The sequence below is a fragment of the Sceloporus undulatus genome, chromosome 9 (assembly GCF_019175285.1).
Source record: "Sceloporus undulatus isolate JIND9_A2432 ecotype Alabama chromosome 9, SceUnd_v1.1, whole genome shotgun sequence".
Lineage (NCBI taxonomy): Eukaryota > Metazoa > Chordata > Lepidosauria > Squamata > Phrynosomatidae > Sceloporus > Sceloporus undulatus.
This window is the reverse complement of record NC_056530.1, coordinates 23752208-23770461: the sequence shown is the minus strand read 5'-3', so window position 1 is coordinate 23770461 and position 18254 is coordinate 23752208. Positions and strand designations below refer to the sequence as shown.

Sequence of the window (18254 nt, the reverse complement as noted above, 5' to 3'; positions counted from 1 at the left end):
TTTTAAGTGTGGAAAGTGGTCAGTGCATTGCCAATACCTGTATCTGGAGATGTGCTTCTGTACTCTGCTATGTTATTGTTGCGCTCTGGGAGTGTCGCCTTCAGACTGTGCTATACATTGGCTTGTGAATGGGACCCGAATTCAGAGCCAAGAAGGACCTGAGAGCTGGTGTGATGATCCTTTTTAGCTGAAGTATTTCCACCAACCACCCATTACATTTATTTCAGTTTCAGACAATTCTTTCCCCACCCAGGAAACATCCTAAAGCAATTTAAACCTTTTCGAATGCTCTGTTTCTGCCCCCCAAGCAAAGATTTCAGTATAAATATCAGCCCCAACTGGCTGTTCTTCAGCGTCAGTCCAGTTGCAGACAGACACTCCCTTGGTTTACATTGTTAAACACCTCACTACACTTGCCAGACCCACTTGCCATGGGAGTTACTGACTTCTCTCCTCTTTCTGGACCCTCAGCAATTGGGGTCAAGATCCATCTAGGTAAGATATTACCAATAGCAAAGCCTTACACCATTCACCACTCCCACCTTTGTTACCTGTGTGTGTGTGTGTGTGTGTGTGTGTGTGTTTTGCTTTCCCCCTAAATAAAACACAGAGGATCTCAGGGACAACCCGACATTGTATTCCCTAAAAATATGGAATAATGTTTTGCCCCTCAGTATCCCATTGTATCCCTTTGGGGAAGTGGAGGCCATTTTACCACTTGTGGGCCCTCTCTGAGCCATTGCAGAGCCAAGGGAGGTCTTTCCCCCAAGAAGCCTCTCCAGAGCCAAAAAGGTAGGAAACTTGCTCAGGAATGTGCTGAGTACCATTTGGGTGAGAAAAGCATCAATCTCCAGGCTTCCTTCTCACAAAATCCTAGATCTGGTGTGATATCTGGGGGCAAAACAAAGTTTCAGAAATAAAAAGTCCTTTGCTTGCACTAAAAGGTTTACTGAGAAACTCAATATGTTGGAACATGCCCAGAGGAGGGCAAGCAAAGAGGGGAAGGATCTGGAAACCATCAAGCCCTATGAGGAGCGGCTTAGAGAGCTGGGTATGTTTAGCCTGGAGAAAAGAAAGTTAAGAGTGGATATGATATCCCTCTTTAAATATTGGAAAGGGTGGTATTGAGGATGGATCAAGCTTGCTTTCTGCTGCCCCAGAGAAAAGGAGACACCACAATGGGTGCAAACCACAGGGAAAGAGGTTCCACCTAAACATTAGGAGGAACTTGGTAACAGTAAGAGCTCTTTGAGTTTGGTGGAGTCCTCTTCTTTGGAAGCCTTCCAACAGAGGCTGGACGGTGCTTGGAATGTGTATTCCTGCATGGCAGAAGGGGTTGAACTCGATGGCCCTTGTGGTCTATTCCAACTCTATGGTTCTATAATGCTAGTGGACCCATAGCGACATGATAATATAGTATGAAAGGGCCCTCAGTCTTCATAGAAAGAGCAATGAATTCAGGTTCCTTACCCACAGAAGCCACATTCTCATAATTGTCCATCATTACAGAATTGTACATCAGTCTCTGCTTCTTAGTTAACAGTTTCCATTCATCTTCCGTGAAATAAACCGCCACATCCGCAAAGGTCACCTGCAACAGAAAATAGCCCTCATCCAGAGAGTGACTAACAAAAGGGGAGGAAAGCACACGGTGCATCGCAAATATTATTTCAACACTTCGCAATGCAATCCAGGAAATAAACTTTAAATTCTGTCATCAAGAAAAAAGCTACTGCCTTTGAGATCCAGTTTGCTTCAGGCTCCTGGGAAAGGCAATACCCTTCCTCCTTCTTTCCTCTCCTCGCCCCACTTTTGAGTTGATGGGATGCAAACTGAATGGCACTCAGGAACTGAAGTGAGCTGAGATGGGGGAAAGTGGGAGGAGGAGAGAGCAACTGAGACATTTTAAAAGCCCCTGAAAAAGTGGGGTGAGAGAGGGTTAACCAGGACTGTCTCTGCCAAACTGGGACAATATGTTCTCCACTTGCTTTCATGAACTGGCCCAGCAGTGACACCGATGAAACTAATAGTCTGGATGGCAACTCACCAAAGAGTGCTTGTACTTCGACAGCCTCTTTCTCTGGGAGCTCAGCTCCCTCCGCTTGGCCTCCATGTTGGCCATCAGGGGCGCAGGGGGTTCCTGGTGGCCCTGCACTTGGGTCTCTTCCAGTAAAATATGCCCCAGAGCTGTGTACAAGGAGGCCGAGATGGTTCCTGAGAAAAGAGACTAGGGTTAGGCTTGGTTTGTCAAGAAATTCTGCATCGCTCAAATACACAGAGAGGAAAAGTATGCCGCTAGTGAGATACACAGGTGACATAGGCCTCCTTTGGGCCGATGCAGAGGTGGGCATCCCCTTCCTCCCTCTTCACCAAACAAACCCCCTGGACCTAGCACAGATTCACTGCAGCTCCCCTAAACAACAGATCCTCCATGTTAAAACGCTTCTGATGTTGCTATGATGTGAGGCAACACGTTAACATATGGCGCCTGAGTCTCCACCTTGACTGTAGTCAGTAGCTTGTGAGCAAAGAGACACTGTAATCTTCTCTCAGATGAGGCTGTTATTCATATAAGAAGCTCTACTGTGTACAACACTATAAACACAATCCACACCAGTAACAACCCACTCTGAAGCACACAGAGTCTCACTCTTCCTCAGTGACAGTTGAGAATGACAGTTGACAGTTGCATCAACATTCCAAGGATGCGCTGTTTAAATGCTGACACATCTAACTGCCACTAGAGCTGTCAATGACTTCCACAGCAGCTCCCCCTAGTGGCCACTGGCCCTGGGTACCTGCCTCCGCTTCCTCAGACCCCACAGGCCCCTTCCCTCCTTCCTTCTCCCCAAAATGGAGGGCCAGAGGCACAAAGGGACACACTTCCTTCCTTTTGGCCCAAGGAGCCTGGCCTCCTTCTCTCTCTGGAGCCTCAGGGAGAGAAAGAGGAGCCTCTGTTCAACTGAGGAGGCCTCAGAGAAGGTTCCGGAACATTATTCCCCAGAGTCACAAGCAGAAACACAAAATGGCCACCAGGGAACACAAAATGGAGGATGAAGGGGCCCAAAGTCAGAAGGGATCCCAAACAGGATTTCTGAACCTAAAAAGCACAGAAAGGTTTTCCTGATGGCACCCAATGGCTGTGAGAAGACAAAAAGTCCCCAAACAGGATTTCCAGACCTTAAGAATGCCTAAACCTTTCCCTGATGCTACTGAAAGGAGGAAGCTGACCCCCTCCTTAATTGCAATCCATACTGAGAGCCCTCTGCCCTGGTCCAGGCCTCCGACTCCAAGGGAGAGAGGATCTGCTGGACTTTCCCCCTTCCTTCCCCACTGCCATTCCCTTCTCCTTTTGTGTCTTGTCTCTTTAGATTGTAAGCCCCATGGCAGGGGAATGTCCAATTAACAATTTGTAAGCCCCTCTGATAGCCTTTTGGGGTATAAACAACAACAACAACAACAACTATATTAATACTAAGGGTGCCCATCGTCCACAACCCAAGTCAGGTCTTGACTGCTTAGGGAGGCCAATCCAGCTGCAGGTGGCCCTCCCTCCCTCCCTCCCTCCCTCCGTCCGTCCTTTCCTTCTGCATTCCTCCTCTTTTCCCCAGCATCAGCCCCTTTCCCAAGAAGGCTGCATCTGCAACATAGAAATAAGGCACTTTGACACCGCTTTAACCGCTCAGTGCTATGGAATCCTGGGATTTTACCTTTGGACACTTAGCCTTCTCTGGCAGAGAGCTGTCATGCCACAACGAACTACAGTACAAATCCCAGGATTCCACAGGATAGAACCAGGAGAGTTAAAGCGGTTTCAAACTGGATTATTTCTGTAGTGCAGATACAGCCTGATTCATTTGTAAAAGGATAGAAGCACCAAGTTGAATTGTTATCCTGCTGAAAATGGTTTTGCTTTTCTTAAAAGATGAACAGTTTGTTTTTCTGTCTAATTCTTGTTCTTCTTGGTGTTGTTTGTTTGTTTGTATGTTTACATGTATCATTCTTGGTAAAATGCCACGCTTTGCTCCGTCAGCCTGAAAATCTCTTAATAAGAAAAGTGTGGAGACTTTTAAAACCTCCCAAAGGAGCTACTTTTGGCCTTTTTGGGGGGGACAAGCCTTGAATAATAACAACAACATTAAACTCTCCTCCCCACTTCTGATCCCTTTTAAAACCCATGATCCCCAGAAGGAGCAGAGCTGTGTAATCAGAAAAGAGACACACTTGCTTCCTTTTGGCCTCCTTCTCTCTCTGGAGCCTCAGGGGAAAAAGAGGAGCCTCTCTTCAGCTGAGGAAGCCCCAGAGAAGGTTCCGGAACATTCTTCCCCAAAGTCACAAGCTGTACACAAAATGGCCGCCTGTGCCTGAGGGCTTGGCAGTTGTCAGTTTGAGGCCTTCAGGGAGGGAGAGAGAGAGAGAGATGGAAGGGAAGATGGGTCCTGGAGGGAGGGGGCCTTGGGAGATCTAGATCCTGCCCTTAATGGGATATTCGGGGTTGGCTGCCTAAGAAAGGGCTTTCTGGCCTCAGAGAGGATTTGGGGCAGACTGGGTCTGAAAGGCAGTAGTAGCCTGTTCTCTTGCCAATGGGATTTACAGTGTATTCCCTGGACTGGGTCTCCCATCATCCACGGGGCCAGAAAGAGGAGGGGTCCTGCCCTGCAGTAAGGCCCCCAATCCCTCTGAACCCAGGACTACAACTCCCATGTCCCAGCCTTGGCCAATTTCCTTTCTCTCTTACTGGCAGCTCACTCTCGGGCAAGATGGAGGCCAGGAGGCGGGGCAGGCAGGTAAGCCAGCCCCAGAGGAGGAGCCGCAGCCGGGGAAGCTCAGCTGGAGGGAGCAGCGGCGGAGAGAGACCCGGGCAGCGCAGGCGAGGCGCAGGTGGGTAGACCGGGGCCCCTGGAAAGGTCTCTTCCCTCCTCTTCCTTCCAGGGATGCTCTCGTTCCAGGACACCTCCTGGGGATGATGGGCCTCTTCCTGAGCCCAAGGGACAAAACTTTGGGGGGGGGGGAGGGGGGGAATGGGGTGCATCACTGCCCCCCCCCTCCCCAGGCAGATGGTACCCCTTGCAAGACAGTGTGCAAAGTGGGCATTTCCTAAGCCCCTCTTGGTTTGTTTTCTGCAGAAAGGAAGGGGGCTGGATTACAACAACAACAACAGCAACACTTCCTCTGAAGCAAGGTAAGCAACACCCCCCTCCCCTTTTGCAATGCAGGGCACTGAAGGGTGGGGGCAAACTGGGCCTCCCCCCCCCCGCCTTTCTTTTTCTCCCACTGTTTGCAAACTTGTTTACCCAGCAACTGATTTGTTGGCTTGTTTTGCAAAAAGATGTGTAACTCTTTAGGGGAGAATCAGTACCCAGAGAGATCTTGGGGCACAGGCGATCTCAGCCTTTGGGCCTCTAGAGTTTGGGGGACTACAACTCCCAGTATTCTTGAACAGTGACCACACTGACCAGGACTTCTGGGAACTGAAGTCCAAAACATCTGGAGTACCAAAGGTTGAGAACCACTGTAGTGCCTTTGAGGCTTCCTGGGATGTATTTGAAGGTAAGCAATGGGGCAATGAGGGACTGGGGAGCAAACTATTCCTCCGCACCTTCAAACCCCATCAGCGCCTGGTTTGTTTGGTTACTTTGTCCCTTCCTTCCCTTCCAAAAAGATGTCCAGGCCTCTAAAGCAATGGGTCGACACTTGGGGGTTGCCATAATTGCCCACTAAAACCAGGGACAAAATGTAGGACAAATTCTAGACCAAACTGTAGGACAACTGCAGGACAAAACTCAGCCCAAAATGTAGGACATTTAAGGTCCTCTATTTTTCTGTAATGTCCTACATTTTGGGCTGAGTTTTGTCCTGCAGTTGTCCTACAGTTTGGTCTAGAATTTGTTCCACATTTTGTCCCTGGTTTTAGTGGACAATTAAACCCAGTTCCATCAATGCATCTACTCTAGAGTAGCAATTCCCAACCTTTAGTACTTGAAATGCTTTGGACTTCAGTTCCCAGAATTCCTGATGGCTGACGAAGCTAGCTTGGGAGGCTTCTGGTACTTAAAGTCCAAAACTCTTGGAGGACCAGAGGCTGGGAATGACTACCATAGAGTAGATGCATTGATGAAATGGGATTTATCCCAAGTGCCAACAGGTTCTCCATACAGGGATCTGCTTTGGTTGCAGGGGATCAGTGGGGTCCAGGTAACGCACATGTTTGCACACCTGTATTTACATGTGCAAAAGTAAGGTAGGGCCATCCTTCCCTCCATCCCAAATGTTGCCTCCCATGCAGCATTTACTTAGTCTTTTCAATGGGGTTTTCTTCCCAGGTGAGCATTCCTAGAAATGCAAACTTGGAGAGAGTTCGGGGGGGGGGGGGGAGAGAAAAGATCTCATCATTATTCCCAGCTTTGAAATAATCATAATTTTATCCCAATTTCTGGTTCTCACGCTGAAACTATTTCCAACTTGTCTCCTTGCATCCATGAGCTACGTTTTTGGAGGGGTTGGAAAATTTAGTTGTCCAAATATGCTGAGGTTAATTTCTTTTGTTGTCAAGGCAGGATATAAGAAAATAATAATAATAATAAATAAATAAGGAACAATGGCCAGTCCTATAAGGGACAAGCTTTCTTGACCTTAAATAAGAGCCGTTGGTTATGATAAGGGACACCTGGCAACCCTTGGTTATACAGATATGTGTCATGTCTTTGACATTGCAGAAGGTATTCGGTACTTCCATGTGCAATCTCACATCACCACCATGATCCATCATGCAGACGATGGGGCATCCTTGTGAGTTGTGAGAACTGGGTTTCTGTAAGCAAATGAGCATCCATGCATTCCCAACCTGTGAAGCAGCTGCATTTGTGATGTTAGCGCATGGTGTCAAAGAAGGGCTGGGCCCCTTGACGTGTTGATGCTCGCTCTGCCAGGAGCATCAGGCTGGCCAAACCTGTTTCGGAGTCTGTCAAAATGGTGACGCACAGCTCCCAGAGTGCGACCCTCCCAAATGCCCCAAGAGCAAACTAAAGTCGTGTTCAACCCCTATGAATAGTACCTAAAGGAGGGTTGGGGAAAGCATGAACTGTGGGCTGTATGCAGGTAATGGTTGGCCATAGGTTTGCCTTAGGATTCCCATAGGTAAGGCACACAACAACAACAAACAACAAGGTGAACCTACCATGGTTTTTTGTTGGCAGTATTTGTTCATAGGTTTGCCATTGCCTTCCTCTGAGGCTGAGAGGGGCTGACTTGTCTCTCCATGGCTAAGTGAGCATTTGAACCCTAGTCTCCAAGAATACAACATTCAGGCCACTACACCACATTGGCTTGCATTCATCCTACTGGCTTCCAACTGGAAACTGGATGGAGAGCAGAGTGGATGATGAACCCTGGTGCAGCAATGACTGGGAGGGAAGAAGGAAGTACATAATTACATAGACCCCTCTGGAGAGTTTTTCAAAGCTGTAGCAACTAATCAGACCTTGCAAACTGTAGCAAGCTGATACTCCAGCTGAGCTGGAGATTTGCACTTAACTCTTTACTCTTTCCTCCTGCTTGGAGATGACCCATGAAAACTTGAGACTCAGGACCAGACCCTGAGAGCTGGCAACTCTGTCTTGAACCCTGAGATGTTTCCCCCTCTCTTTTAGACATTAAGGCCCCGAAGTGTGCACTCACCATCCTTGGACCCTGAAGTCCTTGCCACCGCAGTCTCCTTTCCTTCCCAGCTGACTCGGCCCTGCTATGTCCGTCATGGTGGAACTGGGCGACAGCCATCCGGAGAGGATGACAGCCGAGGACATCATTGTCAACACCCGCCAGGTGATGAAGGGCCTGGAAGCCCTGCGGAGCGAGAACAAGAGCATCCACCAACGGCTGCAGGAGGCCTTGCTGAAGGGCCGGCAGCTGATGGATGAGAGGGAACAGGCGGCCGCAGATGCAGAGATGGCGGACTTTCAGGCTTTGGAGCTCCTGGAAGAGAAGCATGACTTGGTCTGCAAGAGCCTGGAGGGGATTGAGTTGGGCATTGCGGAAGCACAGGTATTGGCGGCCATTCAGCGTTGACGCTTTGGATGCATAATTGCTCTGTATTAAAAGACATTACTGTGCTAGTCTGGAATATCATTGTCCAAAGGGAGCTTGGAGCACCTTTGAGACTAACTGAGCAAAAGGTAGAATTCAAAGATATAGCGGTGTTAGTCTGCAGAATCAGTATGTAGACAGATCTTGCAGCACCTTTGAAACTGACAGAAAGAAAGAAGTTGGCAGCAGGAGCTTTCCTAGACTTAAGTGCACTTCCTTGTATGCAGTAGAAGATTTAAGTGTATGAAAGCTCATGCTGCCAACTTCTTCCTACCAGAGATCTCTCCTCATACTGAGCAAAAGGTGTCATAGCATTTTGTGGAATTGGTCTACTTCCTCAGATACTTAGAGTGAAATGTTGCCCAAGAAGGACCTTTATCATCAGACTACAGTGGGCCCTTGGTATCTGCTGGCGTTTGGTTCCAGGACCCTCCATTGATACCAAAATGCTTGGATGCTCAAGTCCCTTCAAATACAATGGCATGGTAAAATGGTGTCCCTTATGTAAAATGGCAAAATCAAGGTTTGCTTTTTGGAATTTATATTCCCCATAACAAACTCTATCTCCCAGAATTCCATAGGCTTGAGCCAGAGCACTTAAAGCGGTGCCAAACCGGGTTATTTCTCCAGTGTGGATGCATCCAAGAAGTTTCTTTGCATATAGAGATATCCCTATCTCCTTCTGCAACAACCCCAAAACGTCATATTTGTAATTCCGCCATCATGAGGATTCTGGGCGCATGTTTTCCTCCCTTTTCTGCAGATGATGATCGCACTGTCTTCTCACATCGGGGCTCTGGAAGCTGAGAAGCAGAAGTTGCGCGTCCAGGTGAAGCGCCTGTGCCAGGAGAACCTGTGGCTGCGGGACGAGTTGGCCGTAACCCAGCTGCGGCTGCAACACAGCGAGGAGATGGTGGCCCAGCTGGAGGAGGAGAAGAAGCACCTGGAGTTTTTGAACCAGCTCAAACAGTACGACTCCAAGGAGGATCAGGTGTGGACTGGGTGCAAATGGGAAGAATGGGTGACGGGAGACGGAGGTCTGGGCAGCACTTAGCTCCACTGCAAAAGAGCCTTCTTGGTGGTGGCTCCCAGGCTGTGGAACTCTCTGCTACTAGAGACTCTCTGCCGTTGTCTCCTAGCAGGTACAATAACATTTTTTTCTTAATCTGATCAAACCTATGGTGACTAAGAGCCAAAACACACTGCGGAAATAGTCCAGTTTGACACCGCTTTAACTGTCATGGCTCAGTGCTAGGGAATTCTGGGAACTGTGAGACATTTAGCCTTCTCTGTCAGAGAGCTCTAGTGCCAGAATTCCCTAGCATTGAGCCAAGGCGGTTAAAGCAGTGTCAAACTGGATTATTCCTACAGTGGATTTTGGCCCTAAGTGGCTCTGTGGCAAGGTCTTTCGTGGAAATGCATGTGCCTCCGCATTCTTCTTCTTGCAGCTTTATATGGTTTTATATTGTTCTAAAGCAAAATTGGTGGGCAAATTATTTAACAAAACCAGGTGTTTCGAATTCCAGCTCCCAGAAGCCCCAGCCGTCTTGACTGGTCCAGAACATTTGGAGGACCAAAGTTTGGGAACCACAGTTCTAAAGCATCAGCATGTTTGAATACGGTATCTTACTTGTGTTTTTACCATTTGTGCCACTTCTATTTTTTAAGTCACACACCTTGAAATGATTTGAAGGTGAACAATATACACACATGGCATATATATGTCTGTCCCTGGCTTCCACTCCACCAGATGCATTTGAGGAAGTAGACTGAAGTCTACGAAAGCTCATGCTGCCAACTTCTTTCTTTCACTTAGTCTCAAAGGGGCTACTAGATCTCTCAACACACTCACATTTGGAAAAAATATGTGTCCAGGGTTTCCAAGCTCAGCTTTCCGCATGCTGTTTTCTCTTCCAGTCAGAAAAAGACGACTCGGAGCAGAGGAAGGATAGCTTGTCATCCTTGTTCCCCAGCGACGACGATGAGCAGAGGCCGGGTATGTATGTGGGATGTGGATTTTGGTGCCAGGAGGACGTGGGCAGGGGGTCTCTTCGGTCAGACCCACACGCCAGGGGTGTATGTCGATTTCAGAAGCAAGACCTCTCCGCGTTGGCTTCTCCTAATGGTGCCAGAGGTTCACCAACTGAGACAAAACAGGGCATGGGTAGATGGCTTCCTTGTCAATGGTGTGCTAAATCTGCTCGGGGTTTAATTCCAGGGCCCCATTCCCACTGCATAATGAACCAGTTTGAAGTGGTCTAAATGGGCCTTGTTCGCACTTGCGCTGAATCCCTGGCGCATTTGGTCGAGGGGGCAGCAGCACTAGACCCATTTAAAGTGCTTTTTCTGGATATCACTACATTCCCCGTATCTTTTGTGATAAATTGATTCAGCGCTAGTGTGAACGGGCTGCGGATTGGAATCGGTTCCTGTGGCACGGTCACCCCTTTGTGGCGAGTCCATGTTAAATCAATCCATCGCTGAATGTGAATGCAACGTGGATTAAACGGAAACTTGTAGGTAAATCAAAGGCTCGAATAGTGTGAACATCTATTCAGAGCTAAATTGCATCATTGATTCAGCTCCAAAACTGATTTATTTTGTAGTGGGAATGTGCCCCAGTTTTTAAAGAAGGGAGTCAAGGGACTGAACTCTGTCCACAAAATGAGTTCAGTGCTTGGAGAAACCCTGCAATAATTTCACAAATGGCCAGTTTTCAGGTAGGGACCAGTGGCATCACTAAGGTTAATGTTAACCCCAATGCGTCAACTCATGCTGAATTGTAGCACATGCTGAGTTCTTGCAGACCTTTCCCTTGTGGCTCGAACACTGGTTTCCTTCCCGTGCCAAATAAAAATATGCCTTTCCAAGAAAGACTTTTAAGGCCTAAGGGATTCCACCCAAATCTGCCCATTTGCACCGTTTCAGACTGTCGTAAATTTTAAAAGCTTATTTTACTGTGTTTGGTTTTAACTTGTCAAAGAGTTTAATGTGCTTCCCATCTGTGTTAAACCGTCTTAAGTTGACTTTATTGTATGCTACCCTGAGATCTTTAGATACAGATTGTTATATAAATCTTTGAATAAACAAATTTAATTAGCTAGTTAGTTAGTTAGCTAATGTATATCCTGCTTTTCTCCCAGCATGGGATTCAAAGCGGAGCGCAAAAATGTTTCCAAAACCCAGCACAATTAAACCAAAAATTCTTAGTATAGAAGTTAAAACCTTTGATTTATAAATAACAAAACTAAGTTGCAACCGGTATATGATGTGTTAATTTAAGCACTTACAATTGCAGTTTAAAGTCTGGAATAAAGCCCAGAGTGGATTCGCCAACCCATTGACATGGAAGCTGTTGGCAGCCACAGGAACTGGATGAAAAACGATGTATCATGGGGTAAAGATAAGCTTCTCCGATAGACCATGAGCCATGTGCTAGGATGAACTGCATTGCTAACAGATTACAGAGTTTGGATAAATGCCCTTATTTGGACTACACCGCCCAGAATCCCCAGCAGCTTACTCACTGGGGAATGCTGGGAATTAAATTTTATAAGTGCTGCCTATAATGTGAATTGTTATACATCAGGGATTCTGCCAGAGTAGTTTAGAGGTGTTGAATAAGCAATGTGTTTGTGTAGTGCTTTAATCTGCATCTGCACTACAGAATTAATGCAGTTTGACATCACTTTAATTGACATGGCTCAGTGCTATTGAATTCTGGGATTTGTAGTTTTGTAAGATAGTTAACCTTCTGCTCTGAAATCCCAGAATTCCATAGTATTGAGCCATGGCAGTTGAATGGTGTCAAACTGCATTATTTTTGCAGTGCAGATGCAGATGTAGACATATTCTGCATCTGACTGATCTGCTGCAAGCTCTCCAGTGAATTATTCATGAGCAATTCAAGGTCTGTCTCCTGCCAAGCGCACTGCTCTCGAGACGATATCTCACCAGCCTTTGGTTCTTTCTCTTCCTCAGGAGGGCAGGGATCGAGCGCAGCCGGCGCTTCCGCAGCCCAGCAAGGCGGCTACGAAATTCCTGCACGGCTGCGGACCCTGCACAACCTGGTCATCCAGTACGCCTCGCAGGGGCGCTATGAAGTAGCTGTCCCGCTCTGCAAGCAGGCCTTGGAGGATTTGGAGAAGAGCTCTGGACACAGCCACCCAGATGTGGCCACCATGCTTAACATCTTGGCTCTCGTCTATAGGTAAGAGGGACAAAAGCAGTGTTGAGCCAGGAAGGGGCACTGGGATCTTTGGCCTGCAATTTTGGCTTCTGAGACAGCTGGATCATTGGACAATGCTTGCTTAATGTCATACTGCCCAACTAGGGACAAAAAAGATCTCAGCCATAATCGGAAACACTTAGGTTTGTGATGCAAACTTGGCCAGCCAGAAGGAAGAGGTGCAAGTGGGATACGAGAATGGGTTAAGAAAGCAAGAGGTGGGGAAATGAAAGGGTTCCTAACCCTCCCCTAAAATTTGGACCTCATGGTCTGAGCATTCTTTGCAGCTTCCAAAGGCTTGTCCCAGGTTGGCATCCCTTGGGTCTCAGTCACTTGGGTTGCTTTTTGTAGGGCTCAATAACCAGACAGGATGTTTCTCTGCCCAACTGGTGCATTGGTGCATTTTATGCAATGCCATTTCTTGGTTGCAGGGACCAAAACAAATACAAGGAAGCAACGGAGCTGCTCAACGATGCCCTTGACATCCGGGAGCAGACGCTGGGCGTGGAGCACCCTGCTGTGAGTGTTGCGGCCTTCACAGCATGTGCAAAAGCATTGTGTGCATGTGTGCGGAGAGATGCGCGGATGCTGTTGAGTCTCATAGAGACTCATGGAAGGAGGCTCTGTAGAGCTGGACTCTTGCATCTGTGTGTTTGTCTCAGGTGAAGGGAATTCAAGTTACTTGCAGCTCAGAAATATTTTAAAGTATGTTTTGGTGTGCCTGTGCCTTCCAAGTCGCCTGTTGACTTATGGCGACCCTGTGAATTTCATAGGGTTTTTCTCAGATGAGGAATTCTCAGAGGTGGCTTTGCCAGTTCTTTCCTCTGAAATAGAGCCTGGAGCCCCTGGGATTTGTTGGCTGTCTCCCAGCCAAGTACTAACCAGGGCTGACCCTGCTTAGCACCAACCGTCAGAAAGATTCTGGTGTCTTTATGGTATTTAGGATAGGGTAAGGTACATCTTTTTCATCCTGAATTGAATTTCAAAGAAGTCAGGACAAAGTCAAAAGGACTGGATCCCAGGGGAGTGATATGTTTTATCTTTATCTTTAAGCACTACACCAGAATGAGCAACTTTTCAGGCTATGGGGATGCATTTGCCAAGGGCATCTTGGAGAACTGCACCCACCCACTATAGAGACAAGCATCCTGCAAATTAATTAATTAATTAATTAAAATCTTTTCGCGGTTCCTTGTAGGTGGCTGCCACTCTGAACAACTTAGCTGTGCTCTATGGGAAAAGGGGAAAGTATAAAGAAGCAGAGCCGCTGTGCAAAAGAGCATTGGCGATCCGTGAGAAGGTAAAGTCCATAAAGCGATTTCGTTTTAAAATGTCTGTGACAAGAAGAACCAGCACAATGTAGCATTTTGAGCATTGGACTGGGACTCTGGGAAATCAGTGTTCGAATCCCCACTTATTCCTGGAAACTTGGAAAATTGCAGAATTTCTTCATTGGATTTTAAAAGTATGATTATTGAAACAAAGAAAAGGGGAAAAGGGGAAAGAGAAGGAAGGGAAATATGCAAGATATGAACAAGGAGCATTCTGGCCATTGCAGACCCCACTGTGGTCCAATATTCAAACCACTGCAGCTCCTACTTAACCGTACATAACTTTATTTTCTGCAACATAAACGCAACAACATTTTTATAGAAGTCCAGAACATCCCCAGCGGAGGAGCACACTCCCAGGTTATTGAAGTATACTTTGAAGGGAAGGATGGGTAAGCTGAGAGCACAGTTTGGATTTTGTGCCTTCTCTGTTTCGTCTTTAAGGTATTGGGCACAGATCACCCAGATGTGGCCAAACAGCTGAACAATCTAGCTCTCTTGTGCCAGAACCAGGGCAAATTCGAGGAGGTGGAGCAGTACTACCAGCGGGCGCTCCGTATCTACCAGACCCGGCTTGGTCCCGACGACCCCAATGTAGCCAAAACCAAGAACAACCTGGTAAACTTTATGGGGAGAAAGAGATTGGTGGTGCCTGGGTGTTTGGTTTGAAGACTGGCCCACTTAATCCTCAGCAGAGTAGACCCATAGAACCAGTGGCATTCCCTTGATTTACCAAGCTCCCATTGATTCCTTAGGTCTACTAGGGTTGGCACTAACAGCTGGGTATCAAAAACTACAGCATTTTAGTGCCACACCAGCCGAATTGCCAGAATACACAAAGTGTTGGGATGCTGTGGAGCAGAGCGTGCAAAGGTTACATTTCTGAGTCAAGAATCCTTACCAGACAGCATTCTAGGTGCTACATCTTATTGTTAGTCTTAACTAAAGCCATTGAATCAGATGGATTTTCCATTCAACAACTGATTCAATGGTTCTGCTCTGGTTTGATGAGAGACTGCATGCTGTAGCACAGTGGCTTCCAAACTCTCACCTTCTAAGTGTTTTGGACTTCAGTTCCCAAACCTTCAGACTACTGGCTAAGGTGGCTGAGGCTTCTGGGAGATGTAGTCCAAAGTTCTTGGCAGACCTGAGTTGGAGAATCACTGGTGTAGTGGTTTTGAGTAGGACTCTATGAGACCAGGATTCAGATCCCTGTTCAGTCATGGAAACCCAATGGGTGCCCTTGGCAAGTCACACTCTGTCCCAGCTGCAAAGGGAAGTCTTAGTAACCTTTGCAGCATGTTTTGGTGGCAGCCTAGACTCCATTTTTTGCACCTCGGTTTGCGCAAAGCAGCCAGATTGGCTGGGCTGGTCCCTCTCCTCCGGCTAATGCTGCCCTTTTCCTCCGTCCCATTTCTAGGCATCCTCATACCTGAAGCAGGGCAAGTACCAGCAGGCAGAAGAGCTGTACAAGGAGATCCTCTCTTCGCACGACCAAGAATTGGCCACCAACCGGAGCGGTAAGAGGCCTGGCTAGGCGGAGGTGCTTTCTGGCTCGAATCCGAAAGAGCCGGAGGCTTGGGCGGACCCAGTTTGAATATTCTCCTTCCTTGCAGCAGCTGTACATATAGCTCATTTCTTTCTCTCATCATTTTTAGATGAAAGCAGGTTGGCAATAGGAGGAAGTCTGCAGCAGGGCCAGGTATAGTCTGCAGCTGTTTTGGGAAAGGCTTTGCTCTCCCTCATTTGTTTTATGCATTCGTTCTCCTTCCAGGATGCATCCTCCTTCCTTTCCAGGGGTCATGCATTCCCCTTCCAGCACCTTCCCTAATGCAAGAATTGTTTGTTCTTCCTGTTTTGGGGAGGGACAAGGGTTGCCTTTGGTAAAGATGTCAAGGTTGCATTCCCACTTATGAACCTTTCAACCAGACTTGTGCAAGGCATACAAAAGGGCACTAGCCCCCCAGGGATGAGGAACAATTTCTGCAAAAGTTTTCAGAAAGTTGCCTTTGGTGCCCAAATGTCTTCTAGAGACCACAGGACACATTTCTGCCATATATTACAGACGACCCCCCCCCTCAATTCAATTTTGGCTCAAGAGAGGTCTTTTCTGAAACAGAAAATGAATTTTGCTTAAAAAAGACCTCTCCTAGGCATCCAGTGGCCCAGAAAGGCTCCAAACATGGTGCAAATGTCCCCCATGTTCCCTATAAAGTATTTGGAGGGCGAAAAAGATTATCATCATCATTCTTATAATTATTAGTAGTTCCAACATGTACATGCTATAGGACTGCAACTCCCATCCATCCTGCCCAGCATAGCCAATGGGATGGGGCTGAGTTGCAGTTCAACACCTGCACATTCCTACCCCTTGTCCTAATAAAAGGAGTAGAGCATTTCGTGGCTGTGAAAAATTACATAAGATAGTTTCATCAGTGGGAATAGGACCAGATTTGAGGTGCAATTTCCTGATTAATTCAGGATGGATTCGAAAACTTGTTTGCCCATTCTTCCATGGCACCTCTTCTGCACCTGTCTCTTTCTTTGCAAGGATACCACAGGAATCCTCCGGCGCAGCAGTTCCTTCTCCCAGTTCCGCGAGTCCATCAAACGCGGCAGCAAGAAACTCGTTTCCAAACTGAAAGGGGAAGGGGTCCATCGGCCCATCAGACCCCCAGCCACAGGGTATGTTGGCAGCCATTTGGAAACTAAAAGCACGATTGTTTAAAGTCTCTGTGCTGTTGTTACTTCCAGAGCCCTTACGCACAACAGTTGTAGTACAATGATTCCAATTAAACCGCCATGACTCTATCCTAAGAAATCCTGCATTTGTAATTTGGTGCACCACTTTAACGGACATGGCTCAGCGTTAGCTTTGGTGCCATAATAAAGTGCAAATTACAAGATGGAGCCATGACAGTTAAAGTGGTGCCAAAGTGCACTAATTCTGCAATATGGCAGCAGCTAGGAATTGGATTTGCTAGTATGTGCCTGCAGTGAATAGTTTTTGTTCACACACTCACTGTGATCCCAAGCTTTAATGCTTCATCTCTGTGTGCCTCTTTTGACAGGATGAAGCGAGCCACCTCCCTCAATGTGTTGCATGTGGGTGAGAGAGCAGTCGCTGCATGCCCAACCGTAAGTCAGGGGCTCAGAACAAGTTGAGGCCAGTGGTAGAAAATACCGAACTTGCAGGCAGGAGGTTTTGGGGGGAAGACCACAAACAATTTCTGGCTGAAATGGGTGGGAATTGTGGAAAGCTATGGGATGGCATGGTGCAATGAGGAATGTCCTGCTCACTGCTATCAGGATGGGGATGGAGGCATCATCCTTCTACATCCTGATGCCCAACACTGGAGATGTCATTTGCTTGGCATGACTTTAAGGTGGGTTATAGAGGGCCAGAACAGGAGACATGTGGGATCTCAGCCGTTATTGTTAACTGTATTTTTCACAAAATTGGGACTCAGGTTGGTTTGAGGCAACAGCTATTGTGAGAAATGTGGTTTCTGGAGAGCAATGGGAAAGACAGCCGTGTCTCGGTTTTCCTCTTTCAGCAGCCTTTCAAGCACCTGGCCAATGCCCGGAGTCTGAGCTCCAGTACCCAGGACCTGCCGCACAGCAGCTCTACCTAGGACAGGCCATCTGCAGTCTTCTCACCTTGCACTCTTGCTGCCTGAGACTAGACCAAACCTGGAGCCAACCCTTCTCTCTTGCTCTCCTCCTTTGCCAGCTCCAGGCTTCAAGCTGGCTCCTGGAACGGAGGCGTGGCTGTTTGCTTGCACCAAATGGAGCAGAGCTGGTCACTCCTTGGCTACTGAGGCTGCCAACTCTTGCTTGCATGAAGAGTCTCCCTTCCGTCCTGCGCTCCAGGATAGAGGCCAGGAGGGGCAATGTCCCTGCCAAGGATGACAGACTGCTATTTCTCAGGACGTTTGGGGAAGGGAAGTGGGCAGCCCTCTCCCCTCCAAAGCAGCACAAAGCCCCCTTGTGTCCGACTGCCTTAAAACCCCTTGAGCAGGAACAAGTCACCTGTGCTTCTTCGGCTGGCAAGAACTGCCACCGACGATTCCATCCAGTGTCACTATTTATTCTATTTATGCAATGGGGAACCTTAACCCTCTCTTGACTTGCCCAAACCTCTAAATAAAAAAAAAAGGTGGTTGTAAAATAAAACAGATTTGGAATCTTATTTTGCTTAGCTTGCTTTTTGGGATGAGAGCGCTGTTTAGACTGGGCCAGGATCCTGTCGGTAATATCTGCAAACCTATATTTTCATAAGGATATTGTATAAGGGGATATTCAGTATTTCCTTGTGCAATGCTGCTACCTGAATTTAGTTCCCCAGACATTCAGAGGACATAGGGATATCCAGTTCGTGCAGTGGAGATCTAGGCATAAGACAAGCTGGCAACAGCTCTTTGCTCAAGGCTAGAGAACAGTAGCTGACTGGTTCCTGGGCTGCTTGCATACTCCGCTGGTCAATAAATGGCCGAAGGAGTGTGTGTTTGGTTTTTCCAGTAGGCTTGTGGTTTCCGAGACCCCAGTGCCTGGATGCAACTGCATAGGTAGGCTCTCACTGTGCATAATTCATAGCCATAGCAGGGTGGAAG

The 18254-nt window shown here is 47.5% G+C and overlaps 1 protein-coding gene across 4 annotated transcripts; it reads left to right on the top strand.

The window, feature by feature from the left end:
• The first annotated feature begins 4475 nt into the window (after positions 1 to 4475).
• On the top strand, positions 4476 to 17812 carry KLC3 (kinesin light chain 3). Of its 4 annotated transcripts, none has more exons than XM_042440934.1 (14): positions 4476 to 4881; positions 5127 to 5182; positions 7728 to 8040; positions 8846 to 9073; positions 10000 to 10078; positions 12064 to 12292; positions 12742 to 12829; positions 13509 to 13610; positions 14086 to 14259; positions 15062 to 15161; positions 15300 to 15343; positions 16193 to 16326; positions 16713 to 16779; positions 17199 to 17812. In XM_042440934.1, exons 3-14 carry the CDS (start codon positions 7744 to 7746, stop codon positions 17274 to 17276), a joined length of 1620 nt encoding a protein of 539 aa, XP_042296868.1. In that variant the 5' UTR covers positions 4476 to 4881; positions 5127 to 5182; positions 7728 to 7743; the 3' UTR covers positions 17277 to 17812. The 4 variants fall into 4 exon arrangements, 3 of the variants coding, with proteins under 3 accessions (XP_042296868.1, XP_042296869.1, XP_042296867.1); XM_042440935.1 differs by having other exon boundaries at positions 7650 to 8040; positions 17202 to 17812; XR_006100802.1 differs by having other exon boundaries at positions 4478 to 4881; positions 7650 to 8040; positions 16203 to 16326; positions 17199 to 17268.
• The last annotated feature ends 442 nt before the right edge of the window (positions 17813 to 18254 follow it).